Source organism: Astyanax mexicanus, chromosome 20 (assembly GCF_023375975.1).
Source record: "Astyanax mexicanus isolate ESR-SI-001 chromosome 20, AstMex3_surface, whole genome shotgun sequence".
In the NCBI taxonomy this organism is placed as follows: domain Eukaryota; kingdom Metazoa; phylum Chordata; class Actinopteri; order Characiformes; family Acestrorhamphidae; genus Astyanax; species Astyanax mexicanus.
The window spans coordinates 16,216,576-16,238,259 of record NC_064427.1 but is presented as its reverse complement, the minus strand read 5'-3'; the positions used below and the strand labels follow the sequence as shown (position 1 = coordinate 16,238,259).

Here is a 21,684-nt window from a genome sequence, read left to right as displayed (position 1 = left end):
GGGTCCCTAGACATGAAAAATCCCTGAGGTGCTCGTCCGCCCTAGTGCCACGAATTCCGCAATGGTCAAATCAAATATGGCTGCCATCGGCTATGATGAAAATCCAACTTTTTTGTTTCTGAATGTATATACACATATAATACCTCAATTTAGACTAATTATGGTATGAGAATTTCATTTCTGATATTGCTATGACCATATTGGGTGATTTTGACATTAAAAGGTCATGATCAAGGTCGTTTTTCTATTCTGAAGTGTACTGTATGTGTGCATGCATATTAGTGGGATGGGTTTTTTACAGAATGATTTTTCTATTTTTCCATGGCAGAATATGATGCATGAAATTCCAGCAGAACAAAAGCCACATCGGCGATTGTCACACTTGCCTGCACACTTACATGAGCATTACTTACTGAGAGCAGACTTGGTGGTAAAGGCTTCAGACATTTTGATGGCAGGACTGTGCCAAAGTGCTCCTTTCATCCATGGTCCGTTGGCTCTAGTCTTGCTTTGGTGTCCTTGGCTGTAAGCAAGTTGCATGCCATATGAACCAGAGAAGCCCCTCGTTGGATGTGGCCTCTGATCACACTACTTGTGAGAGCATCAATTCCAGTACTTCCATGTGTGTAGATTTCTACAAATGTCTTAGCTTTTATCAAATATCTTATCTGTTGTTGTTGTTGTTGATCTGTCCCCAGCCCAGACATGCACCAAGTGCTTCTCAGCCAAAGCTGCATCTTGCTCTGTCAAGGCCTGCATCTTGCTCTGCCTCTCCAAAGTTGTCTCAGTACTGGACTGGGTCAAAAGCTGTAGAAGCATGTTTAGTCTCCACCTTGCTCATACAGTCAGGATATGAGCTTTAATCACTGTCTTTGACAGTGATGCTCCGAAACGAGAGACTGCTTGATGGAGTGGAAGCATTCGCAGCCTCTCACCATTGCCATACTGCCACCAGATCTCCTTCATCCCAAGTTCTGGGAAGTATGGGCTGTAGCGGAGAAGCAATGCAAAGGTGTCTGTGTCATTGGAGACTATGATAACTCTTTTGCACTGCTTCACAAGAATAGCCCACTCAACAGGCACCAGCAACCTGGCATCAGCTTCTTCAATCCAGTTCAATAGGTCTGGGATCTCGTCCCCACCAGCTGCCTTTGCTGGTAACACCTCATAATCAAAGACAACAGAGCTCACAAATACAGTAGCATTGCCACTGGCTCGACTGCAAACCATATCACGATCGGGACATGAGACACTTTCTCTAAGCAGTCTCTCGACTTGGAGCATCACTGTCAAAGACAGTCATTAAAGCTCATATCCTCACTGGAGATTGACTGTATGACAACACCAAATTGCGAACAGGTCTATAGGCCAGGTACAGGATTAACAATGGGGAAATTTACAATGTTACAGCAGCACAGAGGAAAGGACAGAAAAACAGGTCAGAAAAATATAAACAAATAATAATAAAACTATGTATACAAAAACAATCACAGGAAATATATAAAGATAATTTAAAAAATGATATATAGTAAAGGAAAAAATATATACATCTAGTGCATAGGGATATGATCATGGTAGGGTGTGACCAGTATTATTGCACGAAGAGTAACAGTGAATGAATATAAAAAAAATAGTATATAAAAAGGTGAGAAAATATTGCACGATTCCAATTTGCACTTGATTCTTAAACCAATTCCAATTCACTCTGTGAGTCGACTTTACACTTAACCCATAGTGTTCGTTACTCAAAGCATCCAAACACCACAGAGATCATATGATCTTTCATGAAATATCAGCATATTTTCAAGTTTAAATGTCTCCCAGCTTTCAAGTCTTAATTCTGGTATTGTGAATGCAGCAGCACGTCTGGTCTTCAACCAGCCAAAACGGGCACATGTCACCCCGCTGCTCATTGAGCTCCATTAGCTACCAGTTGATGCTCGCATCAAATACAAAGCTCTTACAATCGCCTACAAGGTGATGACAGAACAGCTCCTTCCTACCTGCACTGATCACTCCTGAAGGCTTACGCCACCTCCCGGCCGCTGCGCTCCTCTAATGAACGTCGCCTCACTTTACCAAACAAACATTCACACAAAGCAATCCAGACTGTTCTCATACAGAGTTCCCCAATGGTGGAACAAACTACCTTCTACTACCAGATCAGGAGAATCTCTCACTATCTTTAATAAACTCCTGAAGACAGAGCTCTTTAAAGAGCACTTACTCTCCTAACACCTCTAACTAACTACCTTCCACTACCAGATCAGGAGAATCTCTCACTACCTTTAATAAACTCCTGAAGACAGAGCTCTTCAAAGAGCACTTACTCTCCTAACACCTCTAACTAACTACCTTCCACTACCAGATCAGGAGAATCTCTCACTATCTTTAATAAACTCCTGAAGACAGAGCTCTTCAAAGAGCACTTACTCTCCTAACACCTCTAACTAACTACCTTCCACTACCAGATCAGGAGAATCTCTCACTATCTTTAATAAACTCCTGAAGACAGAGCTCTTCAAAGAGCACTTACTCTCCTAACGCCTCTAACTAACTACCTTCCACTACCAGATCAGGAGAATCTCTCGCTATCTTTAATAAACTCCTGAAGACAGAGCTCTTTAAAGAGCACTTACTCTCCTAACGCCTCTAACTAACTACCTTCCACTACCAGATCAGGAGAATCTCTCACTATCTTTAAGAAACTCCTGAAGACAGAGCTCTTTAAAGAGCACTTACTCTCCTAACACCTCTAACTAACTACCTTCTACTACCAGATCAGGAGAATCTCTCACTACCTTTAATAAACTCCTGAAGACAGAGCTCTTCAAAGAGCACTTACTCTCCTAACACCTCTAACTATCTTCTACTACCAGATCAGGAGAATCTCTCACTACCTTTAATAAACTCCTGAAGACAGAGCTCTTCAAAGAGCACTTACTCTCCTAACACCTCTAACACACTAACTACTTCTAACCTCATTTTCCTCTTCCCCTCCTTCACTCCTCTATCCCATTATTTCCCGTCGACCTCCTTTAAGCCCTAAGATGTTTTTACCTTTAACTTTTATTACTTTGTACTTGACTATTATAAGTCGCTTTGGACAAAAGCATCTGCCTAATGTAATGTAATGTAATGTAATGTGACGACACTATTCGCTACAGTTTGTTACTATGCACAATGTGATATTTAAGAAATAGAATTGTTATCTATAAAGGAAACTGACTGATGAAATGTTTTATTTTCTTTGTATGATGTATGATTGTGCATTAACCAAGCAATTTTTGTAACTGTTCTTGTCTGTGAGAGTCTGTAGAGATAGAGAGAGAGGAAGAAAAGAGCAAAATAGCAAGAACTGAAGGATTACAGTGTTTATATTTTTTTCAGGTCATATACACTGGACTCCACTTGTAATTAATGCATTTATCTACTCTAAGCTGCACCGTTACTGACACAGATGTGCAAATATTCACATACAAAGCTTTTGTAGTCTGTAGAGAATGAGAAGTACTGCCAATTGGTCTCGAGCCTCAAAGTCAAAAAGAGGATCAACGCACGCTACGCAAATGGCGCAGCACACTGTAGCCGCATTGTGACTGCTCAAAGAGCAGCCCTTTCTCCAGAGTATGTGGACATTCTCATCTTCTTAAAGAAAAAATATATTCTTAAAAATATATATGAAAATAACAGTTGTTTTGTCTAGCCTCAAATATGTTAATAGTTTTGGGTACCTTTAAGGAGCATCTTTCTCTCAGATAAAGTTAATAATATACTAATAATAAAAACTTGTCTTTCTCAGGGACTGAGTCTTATTTTTCATGTTTAACTGTTATAGTAGGATAGAGTTCAGTTTGTTAAGGCTCTAATTGCTCTATTATTTGGACATCACTGTTCCTGTATTTTTTTTATTATTTTTTGGTTATATTGCACATTTGCTGTTTTAATAGTCCACACTGTTGCTACCAAAAAAGCCACTAGATGGCATTACATATATATCCTAATTAAATTATTTAAATTTGACCATTAATGCCTAATGTGTTGTATTACAGATCACTTGTATCACTTTGCATCACTTATATCAAGCCCACCTTTTGAAATAATATATTGTAAATTTGATTAATCAAACCAATGACTGATCATAGACTAATCTAAAACTGGCATAGGCCTCTCTGCTGTAAAAAAAGAAAAAGAAAATCGAGGATCGAATTGAAACGTGACCCTAAAATCAGAAATAAAATCGAATCGAGGATTTAGAGAATCGTGACACCCCTACTGCCAATAGAATAGGACTCTCTGGAGCAGATAAACATTAAAATCTCTCTCTCTCTCTCTCTCTCTCTCAGACTGCTGGACCCTCAGAGCAGCACAGAAATATCAAACTATCCCATCTATAAAATCCTGTTTTGTGTTCGTGGTCATGATGGGACACCAGAGAGTGACTGTTTTGCCTTCACCGAGAGCCACTACAATGCTGAGATCTTCCGCATCCACGTCTTCCGCTGCGAGATCCAAGAAGCGGTGAGAGAGACACACACAAACACAAAAGAGTGTTTACTGTAGAATATCTATGCCATGTAGACACCTTTTGTTACCAGTTGTATTAGCATATATTAATGCATGTATGTGAACATGTGGAGTGAAATGCAACTGTGGGCTTTTGCTGAATAAAGGCAAGAAAGTAAAGTTTTATAAGTATAAGTATATGAAACATTTTATATGAAACATTATATGAAACATTCTTAAACTTTATTTTATTCTTTACGTTTTATTACATTTTAAATGTAAAATTTTATACATGTCCAAAGTTGTGTGGCACCCCATCGTAAAGCTACTGTTAGTTGCCCCTATTGCTGAAACAGATGGGAAAAGATTTTTACAAGATATGTAATACTAATATTGTTTTAAAATTATATGTCTATATTATTGTGTAATATCAACACCTTACACCACTGTAAGGTCTATGGGACAGATAAACAGGGCATCATTTTAGTTTTAAATGGACTGAATCTCCTGTAGTAGTATAGTTTAACCAGAAGGGGGCGCCCCTTTGTTTCTGCTGCAGTTTTTGATGTTCTGTAACAGTGGCTGCTGAACCTGCTTAAAACAGACATAAACACACACTAAACTGTGCCAGTGTGTGTGTGAGTGTGTGTGTGAGTGTGTGTGTGAGTGTGTGTGTGAGTGTGTGTGTGAGTGTGTGTGTGAGTGTGTGTGTGAGTGTGTGTGTGAGTGTGTGTGTGAGTGTGTGTGTGAGCGTGTGTGTGAGCGTGAGTGTGCATGAGAGACACAGAGATAAACAGATACAAAAAGAGACATGTAGAGAGAGACACAGAAAGACAAATAGACAGAGACAAACAGACAGAAAACAGAGAGAGAGAGTGAGAAAGAGCGAGAGGGAGATGGACAGAGAGGGTGAAAGACAGAGACAGGCAGACAGAGAAAGCGAGAAAGACAGACAGACAGAAAGACAAAGAGAGAGACAGACAGGAAAAGCAAGAGACGTGGAGACAGACAGGCAGACAGAGGGATAGAGATAGAGATTTGTCTGTTGTGTCTGTCTTTCTGATGTGTCTGTTGTGTCTGTCTTTCTGATGTGTCTGTTGTCTCTGTCTCTCTGATGTGTCTGTTGTCTCTGTCTCTCTGATGTGTCTGTCTCTCTGATGTGTCTGTTTTGTCTGTCTTTCTGATGTGTCTGTTTTGTTTGTCTTTCTGATGTGTCTGTTGTGTCTGTCTCTCTGATGTGTCTGGTTTGTCTGTCTCTCTGATATGTCTGTCTCTCTGATGTGTCTGTTTTGTCTGTTTTTCTGATGTGTCTGTCTCTCTGATATGTCTGTCTCTCTGATGTGTCTGTTTTGTCTGTCTTTCTGATGTGTCTGTTGTCTCTGTCTCTCTGATAATCAGGTCAGCAGAATTCTTTACAGCTTCGCCACAGCCTTCAGACGCTCAGCCAATAAGGCGCCGCTCCTGACGCAGCCGCCACTCACGCCGGACAGTGATGTCTTCACCTTCACCGTCAGCCTGGAGATCAAAGAGGATGATGGGAAGGGAACCTTCAGGTGAGTCTCCTCCTAATAGTGCCCCCTGCTGTGGGAAATTCATGCTGCAACACAAAGTTTACAGGTTACTCTGCAAGTGTTTTTTTTTTTTACACTCAAATGCTTTATAATACCAAATGCACATCATTTAGCATTCTTAGTAATCTTAAAGGCAAGGCGAGATTATTAGTATATCACTTTTCATACACAGAGGCAATTTACAGAAACAAAAACAAAATAAGACTCAGTGTAGAACAGGTTTAAAAGAAAGTTAATAAAGTTATAAATTAAAGGAAAAAAAACATACATTTTTAACAAAATTAAAATTACTAACATTGAAATTTAAGAAATTAATTTAAGACATGATACAGAACAATGCTTATTAAATGTTTATTAAATTTCAAACACTAAATTATATTAATTTCATTCATATTAGGACTAGAAATGTGTATGTGGGGCGCGGGTGTGGGATTAAAACAAGTGATTTTTGGTGGAAGCTGTAGCGGAAGCAGCAACGGGACTAAAACAAGCAGGAGCGGGTTAAATAAAAGAGCTCCGTGCAGAACTCTACATTGAAGAACAAGGTGAAAGATGGATAATAATAATAACTAGATTGCAGTTCCTACAGAAACTGCGAGTGTGATTGCAGTGCTGGCTGGTATCTGCTATGGTGTTGCTAAGGTGTTGCTAAGTGGTTGCTAAGGTGTGGCTATGGTATCCGGGGTGGTTGCTAAGGTGTTGCTAAGTGGTTGCTAGGTGGTTGCTAAGGTGTTGCTAGGCGGTTGCTAAGGTGTTGCTATGGTATCTGGGGTGGTTGCTAAGGTGTTGCTAGGTGGTTGCTAAGGTGTTGCTAGGCGGTTGCTAAGGTGTTGCTATGGTATCCAGGGTGGTTGCTAAGGTGTTGCTAGGTGGTTGCTAGGTGGTTGCTAAGGTGTTGCTAGGCGGTTGCTAAGGTGTTGCTATGGTATCCGGGTTGGTTGCTAAGGTGTTGCTAGGTGGTTGCTAGGTGGTTGCTAAGGTGTTGCTAGGCGGTTGCTAAGGTGTTGCTATGGTATCCGGGGTGGTTGCTAAGGTGTTGCTAGGTGGTTGCTAGGGTGTTGCTATGGTATCCGGGGTGGTTGCTAAGGTGTTGCTAGGTGGTTGCTAGGTGGTTGCTAGGGTGTTGCTAGGCGGTTGCTAAGGTGTTGCTATGGTATCCGGGGTGGTTGCTAAGGTGTTGCTAGGTGGTTGCTAAGGTGTTGCTAGGCGGTTGCTAAGGTGTTGCTATGGTATCCGGGGTGGTTGCTAAGGTGTTGCTAGGTGGTTGCTAAGGTGTTGCTAGGCGGTTGCTAAGGTGTTGCTATGGTATCCGGGGTGGTTGCTAAGGTGTTGCTAGGTGGTTGCTAGGGTGTTGCTAGGCGGTTGCTAAGGTGTTGCTATGGTATCCGGGGTGGTTGCTAAGGTGTTGCTAGGTGGTTGCTAGGGTGTTGCTAGGCGGTTGCTAAGGTGTTGCTATGGTATCCGGGGTGGTTGCTAAGGTGTTGCTAGGTGGTTGCTAGGTGGTTGCTAGGGTGTTGCTAGGCGGTTGCTAAGGTGTTGCTATGGTATCCGGGGTGGTTGCTAAGGTGTTGCTAGGTGGTTGCTAGGTGGTTGCTAGGGTGTTGCTAGGCGGTTGCTAAGGTGTTGCTATGGTATCCGGGGTGGTTGCTAAGGTGTTGCTAGGTGGTTGCTAGGTGGTTGCTAGGGTGTTGCTAGGCGGTTGCTAAGGTGTTGCTATGGTATCCGGGGTGGTTGCTAAGGTGTTGCTAGGTGGTTGCTAGGTGGTTGCTAGGGTGTTGCTAGGCGGTTGCTAAGGTGTTGCTATGGTATCCGGGGTGTTTGCTAAGGTGTTGCTAGGTGGTTGCTAGGTGGTTGCTAGGGTGTTGCTAGGCGGTTGCTAAGGTGTTGCTATGGTATCCGGGGTGGTTGCTAAGGTGTTGCTAGGTGGTTGCTAGGTGGTTGCTAGGGTGTTGCTAGGCGGTTGCTAAGGTGTTGCTATGGTATCTGGGGTGGTTGCTAAGGTGTTGCTAGATGGTTGCTAGGTGGTTGCTATGGTGTTGCTAGGCGGTTGCTAAGGTGTTGCTATGGTATCCGGGGTGGTTGCTAAGGTGTTGCTAGGTGGTTGCTAGGTGGTTGCTAGGGTGTTGCTATGGGGTTGCTAAGGTGTTGCTATGGTATCCGGGGTGGTTGCTAAGGTGTTGCTAGGTGGTTGCTAGGTGGTTGCTAGGGTGTTGCTAGGCGGTTGCTAAGGTGTTGCTATGGTATCCGGGGTGGTTGCTAAGGTGTTGCTAGGTGGTTGCTAGGGTGTTGCTAGGCGGTTGCTAAGGTGTTGCTATGGTATCCGTGGTGGTTGCTAAGGTGTTGCTAAGTGGTTGCTAGGTGGTTGCTAAGGTGTTGCTAGGCGGTTGCTAAGGTGTTGCTATGGTATCCGGGGTGGTTGCTAAGGTGTTGCTAGGTGGTTGCTAGGTGGTTGCTAGAGTGTTGCTAGGCGGTTGCTAAGGTGTTGCTATGGTATCCAGGGTGGTTGCTAGGTGGTTGCTAGGTGGTTGCTAGGTGGTTGCTAGGGTGTTGCTAGGCGGTTGCTAAGGTGTTGCTACGGTATCCGGGGTGGTTGCTAAGGTGTTGCTAGGTGGTTGCTAGGTGGTTGCTAGGGTGTTGCTAGGCGGTTGCTAAGGTGTTGCTATGGTATCCAGGGTGGTTGCTAAGGTGTTGCTAGGTGGTTGCTAGGTTGTTGCTAGGGTGTTGCTAGGCGGTTGCTAAGGTGTTGCTATGGTATCCGGGGTGGTTGCTAAGGTGTTGCTAGGTGGTTGCTAGGTGGTTGCTAAGGTGTTGCTAGGCGGTTGCTAAGGTGTTGCTATGGTATCCGGGGTGGTTGCTAAGGTGTTGCTAGGTGGTTGCTAGGTGGTTGCTAGGTGGTTGCTAGGCGGTTGCTAAGGTGTTGCTATGGTATCCGGGGTGGTTGCTAAGGTGTTGCTAAGTGGTTGCTATGCGGTTGCTAAGGTGTTGCTAGGCGGTTGCTAAGGTGTTGCTATGGTATCCGGGGAGGTTGCTAAGGTGTTGCTAGGTGGTTGCTAGGTGGTTGCTAAGGTGTTGCTAGGCGGTTGCTAAGGTGTTGCTATGGTATCTGTGGGTGTTGCTAAGTGGTTGGTAGGTCACTCCTAAGCAGTTGCTAGGTGGTTGCTAAGGTGTTGCTATGGTATCCGGGGTGGTTGCTATGGTGTTTCTAGGTGGTTGCTAGGTGATGTATATGCATAAATTTGATTAAATGGTGTTTGCACGTTGCTACGCAACGTGCAAATACATCAATCAGCTATGCACGCTAGGTTGCTCTGGCCGTTCGGGGGTGTCCAAACTTTTGACCCGTGGCTCCATTGCACACAGTACTGGGGGGCCGGGGTGTCCAAACTTTTGACCCATGGCTCCATTACACACAGTACTGGGGGGGGCCGGGGTGTCCAAACTTTTGACCTAACGCTGATTTATCCCATAGCTGCTCCATACACTCACAGTACTGGAGTTCTAGCTACCTGTCCTTCGATCTAGCTGCCGTCCTCCGATTGGCCCCATTCATTCCAATGGGGCCACTTCGTACGACATTCGTACGAAATCCGTACGTCGTAACTTTTCGTAACGCATATTTTCGGAAAGAGCTCAATAAGTTCTACAGGTCCTCAATTGGTTTCATCTTAGTATTTAAAAAATTGCGACGTCCACGGGCGTGCAAAGTTCTGCCCATTCATTTTCAATGGTCAAAAAAACGCGTACTTACGAAGTTTTTACGAAAAACGTAAGTCCGATCGGAAAGCTGTATACAAGCCCACCATTCCCGATATGGACGAACGTTTTCTCTTTTGAACGAAGTCGATATTTCGAAAACTGCGGCACTAGTTAACCGGACAAAAAACAGGTGGAATAATAAGAAGAAGAAGAAGAAGAAGAAGAAGAACTAGATTGCAGTTCCTGCAGAAACTGCGAGTGTGATTGCAGTGCTGGCTGGTATCTGCTAAGGTGTTGCTAGGTGGTTGCTAAGGTGTTGCTAGGTGGTTGCTAAGGTGTTGCTGTGGTATCCGGGGTGGTTGCTAAGATGTTGCTAGGTGGTTGCTAAGGTATTGCTAGGCGGTTGCTAAGGTGTTGCTATGGTATCCAGGATGGTTGCTAAGGTGTTGCTAGGTGGTTGCTAGGGTGTTGCTAGGCGGTTGCTAAGGTGTTGCTATGGTATCCGGGGTGGTTGCTAAGGTGTTGCTAGGTGGTTGCTAGGGTGTTGCTAGGCGGTTGCTAAGGTGTTGCTATGGTATCCGGGGTGGTTGCTAAGGTGTTGCTAGGTGGTTGCTAGGGTGTTGCTAGGCGGTTGCTAAGGTGTTGCTATGGTATCCGGGGTGGTTGCTAAGGTGTTGCTATGGTATCCGGGGTGGTTGCTAAGGTGTTGCTAGGTGGTTGCTAAGGTGTTGCTAGGCGGTTGCTAAGGTGTTGCTATGGTATCTGGGGTGGTTGCTAAGGTGTTGCTAGGTGGTTGCTAGGTGGTTGCTAGGGTGTTGCTAGGCGGTTGCTAAGGTGTTGCTATGGTATCCGGGGTGGTTGCTAAGGTGTTGCTAGGTGGTTGCTAGGTGGTTGCTAGGGTGTTGCTAGGCGGTTACTAAGGTGTTGCTATGGTATCCGGGGTGGTTGCTAAGGTGTTGCTAGGTGGTTGCTAGGTGGTTGCTAGGGTGTTGCTAGGCGGTTGCTAGGTGGTTGCTAAGGTGTTGCTATGGTATCCGGGGTGGTTGCTAAGGTGTTGCTAGGTGGTTGCTAGGTGGTTGCTAGGGTGTTGCTAGGCGGTTGCTAAGGTGTTGCTATGGTATCCGGGGTGGTTGCTAAGGTGTTGCTAAGTGGTTGGTAGGTGGTTGCTAAGGTGTTGCTAGGCGGTTGCTAAGGTGTTGCTATGGTATCCGGGGTGGTTGCTAAGGTGTTGCTAGGTGGTTGCTAGGGTGTTGCTAGGCGGTTGCTAAGGTGTTGCTATGGTATCCGGGGTGGTTGCTAAGGTGTTGCTATGGTATCCGGGGTGGTTGCTAAGGTGTTGCTAGGTGGTTGCTAAGGTGTTGCTAGGCGGTTGCTAAGGTGTTGCTATGGTATCTGGGGTGGTTGCTAAGGTGTTGCTAGGTGGTTGCTAGGTGGTTGCTAGGGTGTTGCTAGGCGGTTGCTAAGGTGTTGCTATGGTATCCGGGGTGGTTGCTAAGGTGTTGCTAGGTGGTTGCTAGGTGGTTGCTAGGGTGTTGCTAGGCGGTTACTAAGGTGTTGCTATGGTATCCGGGGTGGTTGCTAAGGTGTTGCTAGGTGGTTGCTAGGTGGTTGCTAGGGTGTTGCTAGGCGGTTGCTAGGTGGTTGCTAAGGTGTTGCTATGGTATCCGGGGTGGTTGCTAAGGTGTTGCTAGGTGGTTGCTAGGTGGTTGCTAGGGTGTTGCTAGGCGGTTGCTAAGGTGTTGCTATGGTATCCGGGGTGGTTGCTAAGGTGTTGCTAAGTGGTTGGTAGGTGGTTGCTAAGGTGTTGCTAGGCGGTTGCTAAGGTGTTGCTATGGTATCTGGGGTGGTTACTAAGGTGTTGCTAGGTGGTTGCTAGGTGGTTGCTAAGGTGTTGCCAGGCGGTTGCTAAGGTGTTGCTATGGTATCTGGGGTGGTTGCTAAGGTGTTGCTAGGTGGTTGCTAGGTGGTTGCTAGGGTGTTGCTAGGCGGTTGCTAAGGTGTTGCTATGGTATCCGGGATGGTTGCCAAGGTGTTGCTAGGTGGTTGCTAGGTGGTTGCTAGGGTGTTGCTAGGCGGTTGCTAAGGTGTTGCTATGGTATCCGGGGTGGTTGCTATGGTGTTTCTAGGTGGTTGCTAGGTGATGTATATGCATCAATTAGATTAAATGGTGTTTGCACGTTGCTACGCAACGTGCAAATACATCAATCAGCTATGCACGCTAGGTTGCTCTGGCCGTTCGGGGGTGTCCAAACTTTTGACCCGTGGCTCCATTACACACAGTACTGGGGGGCCGGGGTGTCCAAACTTTTGACCCATGGCTCCATTACACACAGTACTGGGGGGGGGCCGGGGTGTCCAAACTTTTGACCTAACGCTGATTTATCCCATAGCTGCTCCATACACTCACAGTACTGGAGTTCTAGCTACCTGTCCTTCGATCTAGCTGCCGTCCTCCGATTGGCCCCATTCATTCCAATGGGGCCACTTCGTACGACATTCGTACGAAATCCGTACGTCGTAACTTTTCGTAACGCATATTTTCGGAAAGAGCTCAATAAGTTCTACAGGTCCTCAATTGGTTTCATCTTCGTATTTCAAAAATTGCGACGTCCACGGGCGTGCAAAGTTCTGCCCATTCATTTTCAATGGTCAAAAAAACGCGTACTTACGAAGTTTTTACGAAAAACGTAAGTCCGATCGGAAAGCTGTATACAAGCCCACCATTCCCGATATGGACGCACGTTTTCTCTTTTGAACGAAGTCGATATTTCGAAAACTGCGGCACTAGTTAACCGGACAAAAAACAGGTGGAACTAGATTGCAGTTCCTACAGAAACTGCGAGTGTGATTGCAGTGCTGGCTGGTATCTGCTATGGTGTTGCTAAGGTGTTGCTATGGTATCCGGGGTGGTTGCTAAGGTGTTGTTAGGTGGTTGCTAAGGTGTTGCTAGGCGGTTGCTAAGGTGTTGCTATGGTATCCGGGTGGTTGCTAAGGTGTTGCTAAGTGGTTGCTAGGTGGTTGCTAAGGTGTTGCTAGGCGGTTGCTAAGGTGTTGCTATGGTATCCGGGTGGTTGCTAAGGTGTTGCTAGGTGGTTGCTAGGTGGTTGCTAGGTGGTTGCTAAGGTGTTGCTAGGTGGTTGCTAAGGTGTTGCTAGGCGGTTGCTAAGGTGTTGCTAGGCGGTTGCTAAGGTGTTGCTATGGTATTTGGGGTGGTTGCTAAGGTGTTGCTAGGTGGTTGCTAGGTGGTTGCTAAGGTGTTGCTAGGCGGTTGCTAAGGTGTTGCTATGGTATCCGGGGTGGTTGCTAAGGTGTTGCTAGGTGGTTGCTAGGTGGTTGCTAGGGTGTTGCTAGGCGGTTGCTAAGGTGTTGCTATGGTATCTTGGGTGGTTGCTAAGGTGTTGCTAGGTGGTTGCTAGGTGGTTGCTATGGTGTTGCTAGGCGGTTGCTAAGGTGTTGCTACGGTATCCGGGGTGGTTGCTAAGGTGTTGCTAGGTGGTTGCTAGGTGGTTGCTAGGTGGTTGCTAGGGTGTTGCTAGGCGGTTGCTAAGGTGTTGCTATGGTATCCGGGGTGGTTGCTAAGGTGTTGCTAGGTGGTTGCTAGGTGGTTGCTAGGGTGTTGCTAGGCGGTTGCTAAGGTGTTGCTATGGTATCCGGGGTGGTTGCTAAGGTGTTGCTAGGTGGTTGCTAGGTGGTTGCTAAGGTGTTGCTAGGCGGTTGCTAAGGTGTTGCTATGGTATCTTGGGTGGTTGCTAAGGTGTTGCTAGGTGGTTGCTAGGTGGTTGCTAGGGTGTTGCTAGGCGGTTGCTAAGGTGTTGCTATGGTATCCGGGGTGGTTGCTAAGGTGTTGCTAGGTGGTTGCTAGGTGGTTGCTAGGGTGTTGCTAGGCGGTTGCTAAGGTGTTGCTATGGTATCCGGGGTGGTTGCTAAGGTGTTGCTAGGTGGTTGCTAGGGTGTTTCTAGGCGGTTGCTAAGGTGTTGCTATGGTATCCGGGGTGGTTGCTAAGGTGTTGCTAGGTGGTTGCTAGGTGGTTGCTAGGGTGTTGCTAGGCGGTTGCTAAGGTGTTGCTATGGTATCCGCGGTGGTTGCTAAGGTGTTGCTAGGTGGTTGCTAGGTGGTTGCTAAGGTGTTGCTAGGCGGTTGCTAAGGTGTTGCTATGGTATCCGGGGTGGTTGCTAAGGTGTTGCTAGTTGGTTGCTAGGTGGTTGCTAGGGTGTTGCTAGGCGGTTGCTAAGGTGTTGCTATGGTATCCGGGGTGGTTGCTAAGGTGTTGGTAGGTGGTTGCTAGGTGGTTGCTAGGGTGTTGCTAGGCGGTTGCTAAGGTGTTGCTATGGTATCCGGGGTGGTTGCTAAGGTGTTGCTAGGTGGTTGCTAGGTGGTTGCTAGGGTGTTGCTAGGCGGTTGCTAAGGTGTTGCTATGGTATCCGGGGTGGTTGCTAAGGTGTTGCTAGGTGGTTGCTAGGTGGTTGCTAAGGTGTTGCTAGGCGGTTGCTAAGGTGTTGCTATGGTATCCGGGGTGGTTGCTAAGGTGTTGCTAGGTGGTTGCTAAGGTGTTGCTAGGCGGTTGCTAAGGTGTTGCTATGGTATCCGGGGTGGTTGCTAAGGTGTTGCTAGGTGGTTGCTAGGTGGTTGCTAGGGTGTTGCTAGGCGGTTGCTAAGGTGTTGCTATGGTATCTTGGGTGGTTGCTAAGGTGTTGCTAGGTGGTTGCTAGGTGGTTGCTAAGGTGTTGCTAGGCGGTTGCTAAGGTGTTGCTATGGTATCCGGGGTGGTTGCTAAGGTGTTGCTAGGTGGTTGCTAGGTGGTTGCTAAGGTGTTGCTAGGCGGTTGCTAAGGTGTTGCTATGGTATCCGGGGTGGTTGCTAAGGTGTTGCTAGGTGGTTGCTAGGTGGTTGCTAAGGTGTTGCTAGGCGGTTGCTAAGGTGTTGCTATGGTATCCGGGGTGGTTGCTAAGGTGTTGCTAGGTGGTTGCTAGGTGGTTGCTAAGGTGTTGCTAGGCGGTTGCTAAGGTGTTGCTATGGTATCTTGGGTGGTTGCTAAGGTGTTGCTAGGTGGTTGCTAGGTGGTTGCTAGGGTGTTGCTAGGCGGTTGCTAAGGTGTTGCTATGGTATCTTGGGTGGTTGCTAAGGTGTTGCTAGGTGGTTGCTAGGTGGTTGCTAGGGTGTTGCTAGGCGGTTGCTAAGGTGTTGCTATGGTATCCGGGGTGGTTGCTAGGTGGTTGCTAGGTGGTTGCTAGGTGGTTGCTAGGGTGTTGCTAGGCGGTTGCTAAGGTGTTGCTATGGTATCCGGGGTGGTTGCTAAGGTGTTGCTAGGTGGTTGCTAGGTGGTTGCTAGGCGGTTGCTAGGCGGTTGCTAAGGTGTTGCTATGGTATCCGGGGTGGTTGCTATGGTGTTTCTAGGTGGTTGCTAGGTGATGTATATGCATAAATTTGATTAAATGGTGTTTACACCAATACATACATCAATCAGCTATGCACGCTAGGTTGCTCTGGCCGTTCGGGGGTGTCCAAACTTTTGACCCGTGGCTCCATTACACACAGTACTGGGGGGCCGGGGTGTCCAAACTTTTGACCCATGGCTCCATTACACACAGTACTGGGGGGCCGGGGTGTCCAAACTTTTGACCTAACGCTGATTTATCCCATAGCTGCTCCATACACTCACAGTACTGGAGTTCTAGCTACCTGTCCTTCGATCTAGCTGCCGTCCTCCGATTGGCCCCATTCATTCCTATGGGGCCACTTCGTACGACATTCGTACGAAATCCGTACGTCGTAACTTTTCGTAACGCATATTTTCGGAAAGAGCTCAATAAGTCCTACAGGTCCTCAATTGGTTTCATCTTCGTATTTCAAAAATTGCGACGTCCACGGGCGTGCAAAGTTCTGTCCATTCATTTTCAATGGGCAAAAAAACGCGTACTTACGAAGTTTTTACGAAAAACGTAAGTCCGATCGGAAAGCTGTATACAAGCCCACCATTCCCGATATGTACGCACATTTTCTCTTTTGAACGAAGTCGATATTTCGAAAACTGCGGCACTAGTTAACCGGACAAAAAACAGGTGGAATAATAAGAAGAAGAAGAAGAATAAGACTTAAGAAGAACAATACTGTGATTGCATTACTGCAATCACACTAATAATAATAATAATAATAATAATAACTAGATTGCAGTTCCTACAGAAACTGCGAGTGTGATTGCAGTGCTGGCTGGTATCTGCTGTGGTGTTGCTAAGGTGTTGCTAAGTGGTTGCTAAGGTGTGGCTATGGTATCCGGGGTGGTTGCTAAGGTGTTGCTAAGTGGTTGCTAGGTGGTTGCTAAGGTGTTGCTAGGCGGTTGCTAAGGTGTTGCTATGGTATCTGGGGTGGTTGCTAAGGTGTTGCTAGGTGGTTGCTAAGGTGTTGCTAGGCGGTTGCTAAGGTGTTGCTATGGTATCCGGGGTGGTTGCTAAGGTGTTGCTAGCTGGTTGCTAGGTGGTTGCTAAGGTGTTGCTAGGCGGTTGCTAAGGTGTTGCTATGGTATCCGGGGTGGTTGCTAAGGTGTTGCTAGGTGGTTGCTAGGTGGTTGCTAAGTTGTTGCTAGGCGGTTGCTAAGGTGTTGCTATGGTATCCGGGGTGGTTGCTAAGGTGTTGCTAGGTGGTTGCTAGGGTGTTGCTAGGCGGTTGCTAAGGTGTTGCTGTGGTATCCGGGGTGGTTGCTAAGGTGTTGCTAGGTGGTTGCTAGGTGGTTGCTAGGGTGTTGCTAGGCGGTTGCTAAGGTGTTGCTATGGTATCCGGGGTGGTTGCTAAGGTGTTGCTAGGTGGTTGCTAGGTGGTTGCTAGGGTGTTGCTAGGCGGTTGCTAAGGTGTTGCTATGGTATCCGGGGTGGTTGCTAAGGTGTTGCTAGGTGGTTGCTAGGGTGTTGCTAGGCGGTTGCTAAGGTGTTGCTATGGTATCCGGGGTGGTTGCTAAGGTGTTGCTAGGTGGTTGCTAGGTGGTTGCTAGGGTGTTGCTAGGCGGTTGCTAAGGTGTTGCTATGGTATCCGGGGTGGTTGCTAAGGTGTTGCTAGGTGGTTGCTAGGTGGTTGCTAGGGTGTTGCTAGGCGGTTGCTAAGGTGTTGCTATGGTATCCGGGGTGGTTGCTAAGGTGTTGCTAGGTGGTTGCTAGGTGGTTGCTAGGGTGTTGCTAGGCGGTTGCTAAGGTGTTGCTATGGTATCCGGGGTGGTTGCTAAGGTGTTGCTAGGTGGTTGCTAGGTGGTTGCTAGGGTGTTGCTAGGCGGTTGCTAAGGTGTTGCTATGGTATCCGGGGTGGTTGCTAAGGTGTTGCTAGGTGGTTGCTAGGTGGTTGCTAGGGTGTTGCTAGGCGGTTGCTAAGGTGTTGCTATGGTATCCGGGGTGGTTGCTAAGGTGTTGCTAGGTGGTTGCTAGGTGGTTGCTAGGGTGTTGCTAGGCGGTTGCTAAGGTGTTGCTATGGTATCCGGGGTGGTTGCTAAGGTGTTGCTAGGTGGTTGCTAGGGTGTTGCTAGGCGGTTGCTAAGGTGTTGCTATGGTATCCGGGGTGGTTGCTAAGGTGTTGCTAGGTGGTTGCTAGGTGGTTGCTAGGGTGTTGCTAGGCAGTTGCTAAGGTGTTGCTATGGTGTCCGGGGTGGTTGCTAAGGTGTTGCTAGGTGGTTGCTAGGTGGTTGCTAGGGTGTTGCTAGGCGGTTGCTAAGGTGTTGCTATGGTATCTGGGGTGGTTGCTAAGGTGTTGCTAGATGGTTGCTAGGTGGTTGCTATGGTGTTGCTAGGCGGTTGCTAAGGTGTTGCTATGGTATCCAGGGTGGTTGCTATGGTGTTTCTAGGTGGTTGCTAGGTGATGTATATGCATAAATTTGATTAAATGGTGTTTGCACGTTGCTACGCAACGTGCAAATACATCAATCAGCTATGCACGCTAGGTTGCTCTGGCCGTTCGGGGGTGTCCAAACTTTTGACCCGTGGCTCCATTACACACAGTACTGGAGGGCCGGGGTGTCCAAACTTTTGACCCGTGGCTCCATTACACACAGTACTGGGGGGCCGGGGTGTCCAAACTTTTGACCTAATGCTGTTTTATCCCATAGCTGCTCCATACACTCACAGTACTGGAGTTCTAGCTACCTGTCCTTCGATCTAGCTGCCGTCCTCCGATTGGCCCCATTCATTCCAATGGGGCCACTTCGTACGACATTCGTACGAAATCCGTACGTCGTAACTTTTCGTAACGCATATTTTCGGAAAGAGCTCAATAAGTTCTACAGGTCCTCAATTGGTTTCATCTTAGTATTTCAAAAATTGCGACGTCCACGGACGTGCAAAGTTCTGCCCATTCATTTTCTATGGGCAAAAAAACGCGTACTTACGAAGTTTTTACGAAAAACGTAAGTCCGATCGGAAAGCTGTATACAAGCCCACCATTCCCGATATGGACGCACGTTTTCTCTTTTGGACGAAGTCGATATTTCGAAAACTGCGGCACTAGTTAACCGGACAAAAAACAGGTGGAACTAGATTGCAGTTCCTACAGAAACTGCGAGTGTGATTGCAGTGCTGGCTGGTATCTGCTATGGTGTTGCTAAGGTGTTGCTAAGTGGTTGCTAAGGTGTGGCTATGGTATCCGGGGTGGTTGCTAAGGTGTTGCTAAGTGGTTGCTAGGTGGTTGCTAAGGTGTTGCTAGGCGGTTGCTAAGGTGTTGCTATGGTATCTGGGGTGGTTGCTAAGGTGTTGCTAGGTGGTTGCTAAGGTGTTGCTAGGCGGTTGCTAAGGTGTTGCTATGGTATCCAGGGTGGTTGCTAAGGTGTTGCTAGGTGGTTGCTAGGTGGTTGCTAAGGTGTTGCTAGGCGGTTGCTAAGGTGTTGCTATGGTATCCGGGGTGGTTGCTAAGGTGTTGCTAGGTGGTTGCTAGGTGGTTGCTAAGGTGTTGCTAGGCGGTTGCTAAGGTGTTGCTATGGTATCCGGGGTGGTTGCTAAGGTGTTGCTAGGTGGTTGCTAGGGTGTTGCTATGGTATCCGGGGTGGTTGCTAAGGTGTTGCTAGGTGGTTGCTAGGTGGTTGCTAGGGTGTTGCTAGGCGGTTGCTAAGGTGTTGCTATGGTATCCGGGGTGGTTGCTAAGGTGTTGCTAGGTGGTTGCTAAGGTGTTGCTAGGCGGTTGCTAAGGTGTTGCTATGGTATCCGGGGTGGTTGCTAAGGTGTTGCTAGGTGGTTGCTAAGGTGTTGCTAGGCGGTTGCTAAGGTGTTGCTATGGTATCCGGGGTGGTTGCTAAGGTGTTGCTAGGTGGTTGCTAGGGTGTTGCTAGGCGGTTGCTAAGGTGTTGCTATGGTATCCGGGGTGGTTGCTAAGGTGTTGCTAGGTGGTTGCTAGGGTGTTGCTAGGCAGTTGCTAAGGTGTTGCTATGGTATCCGGGGTGGTTGCTAAGGTGTTGGTAGGTGGTTGCTAGGTGGTTGCTAGGGTGTTACTAGGCGGTTGCTAAGGTGTTGGTATGGTATCCGGGGTGGTTGCTAAGGTGTTGCTAGGTGGTTGCTAGGTGGTTGCTAGGGTGTTGCTAGGCGGTTGCTAAGGTGTTGCTATGGTATCCGGGGTGGTTGCTAAGGTGTTGCTAGGTGGTTGCTAGGTGGTTGCTAGGGTGTTGCTAGGCGGTTGCTAAGGTGTTGCTATGGTATCCGGGGTGGTTGCTAAGGTGTTGCTAGGTGGTTGCTAGGTGGTTTCTAGGGTGTTGCTAGGCGGTTGCTAAGGTGTTGCTATGGTATCCGGGGTGGTTGCTAAGGTGTTGCTAAGTGGTTGCTAGGTGGTTGCTAAGGTGTTGCTAGCCGGTTGCTAAGGTGTTGCTATGGTATCCGGGGTGGTTGCTAAGGTGTTGCTAGGTGGTTGCTAGGGTGTTGCTAGGTGGTTGCTAAGGTGTTGCTATGGTATCCGTGGTGGTTGCTAAGGTGTTGCTAGGTGGTTGCTAGGTGGTTGCTAGGGTGTTGCTAGGCAGTTGATAAGGTGTTGCTATGGTATCCGGGGTGGTTGCTAAGGTGTTGCTAGGTGGTTGCTAGGTGGTTGCTAGGGTGTTGCTAGGCGGTTGCTAAGGTGTTGCTATGGTATCCGGGGTGGTTGCTAAGGTGTTGCTAGGTGGTTGCTAGGTGGTTGCTAGGGTGTTGCTAGGCGGTTGCTAAGGTGTTGCTATGGTATCTGGGGTGGTTGCTAAGGTGTTGCTAGATGGTTGCTAGGTGGTTGCTAAGGTGTTGCTAGGCGGTTGCTAAGGTGTTGCTATGGTATCCAGGGTGGTTGCTATGGTGTTGCTAAGTGGTTGGTAGGTCACTCCTAAGCAGTTGCTAGGTGGTTGCTAAGGTGTTGCTATGGTATCCGGGGTGGTTGCTATGGTGTTTCTAGGTGGTTGCTAGGTGATGTATATGCATAAATTTGATTAAATGGTGTTTGCACGTTGCTACGCAACGTGCAAATACATCAATCAGCTATGCACGCTAGGTTGCTCTGGCCGTTCGGGGGTGTCCAAACTTTTGACCCGTGGCTCCATTACACACAGTACTGGGGGGCCGGGGTGTCCAAACTTTTGACCCGTGGCTCCATTACACACAGTACTGGGGGGCCGGGGTGTCCAAACTTTTGACCTAACGCTGATTTATCCCATAGCTGCTCCATTACACACAGTACTGGAGTTCTAGCTACCTGTCCTTCGATCTAGCTGCCGTCCTCCGATTGGCCCCATTCATTCCAATGGGGCCACTTCGTACGACATTCGTACGAAATCCGTACGTCGTAACTTTTCGTAACGCATATTTTCGGAAAGAGCTCAATAAGTTCTAAAGGTCCTCAATTGGTTTCATCTTAGTATTTCAAAAATTGCGACGTCCACGGGCGTGCAAAGTTCTGCCCATTCATTTTCAATGGGCAAAAAAACGCGTACTTACGAAGTTTTTATGAAAAACGTAAGTCCGATCGGAAAGCTGTATACAAGCCCACCATTCCCGATATGGACGCACGTTTTCTCTTTTGAACGAAGTCGATATTTCGAAAACTGCGGCACTAGTTAACCGGACAAAAAACAGGTGGAATAATAATAATAAGAATAAGACTTAAGAAGAACAATACTGTGATTGCATTACTGCAATCACACTAATAATAATAATAACTAGATTGCAGTTCCTACAGAAACTGCGAGTGTGATTGCAGTGCTGGCTGGTATCTGCTGTGGTGTTGCTAAGGTGTTGCTAAGTGGTTGCTAAGGTGTGGCTATGGTATCCGGGGTGGTTGCTAAGGTGTTGCTAAGTGGTTGCTAGGTGGTTGCTAAGGTGTTGCTAGGCGGTTGCTAAGGTGTTGCTATGGTAACCGGGGTGGTTGCTAAGGTGTTGCTAGGTGGTTGCTAGGTGGTTGCTAAGGTGTTGCTAGGCGGTTGCTAAGGTGTTGCTATGGTATCCGGGGTGGTTGCTAAGGTGTTGCTAGGTGGTTGCTAAGGTGTTGCTAGGCGGTTGCTAAGGTGTTGCTATGGTATCCGGGGTGGTTGCTAAGGTGTTGCTAGGTGGTTGCTAAGGTGTTGCTAGGTGGTTGCTAAGGTGTTGCTAGGCGGTTGCTAAGGTGTTGCTATGGTATCCGGGGTGGTTGCTAAGGTGTTGCTAGGTGGTTGCTAGGGTGTTGCTAGGCGGTTGCTAAGGTGTTGCTATGGTATCTGGGGTGGTTGCTAAGGTGTTGCTAGGTGGTTGCTAGGTGGTTGCTAAGGTGTTGCTAGGCGGTTGCTAAGGTGTTGCTAGGTGGTTGCTAAGTTGTTGCTATGGTATTTGGGGTGGTTGCTAAGGTGTTGCTAGGTGGTTGCTAGGTGGTTGCTAAGGTGTTGCTAGGCAGTTGCTAAGGTGTTGCTATGGTATCCGGGGTGGTTGCTAAGGTGTTGCTAGGTGGTTGCTAGGTGGTTGCTAGGGT

General features: G+C 47.4%; 1 protein-coding gene across 3 annotated transcripts in view; it reads left to right on the top strand.

Moving 5' to 3' along the window:
• The window catches only part of LOC103040039 (rab GTPase-activating protein 1), a 177,277-nt gene that overhangs the window by 25,288 nt on the left and 130,305 nt on the right, over window positions 1-21,684 (top strand). For all 3 annotated transcript variants that reach the window (XM_022680953.2, XM_022680952.2, XM_022680951.2), the window contains 2 exons: window positions 4,347-4,521; window positions 5,905-6,059. In XM_022680953.2, the coding sequence (XP_022536674.2) occupies window positions 4,347-4,521; window positions 5,905-6,059 (330 nt within the window). The remainder of the gene's footprint in view (window positions 1-4,346; window positions 4,522-5,904; window positions 6,060-21,684) is intronic.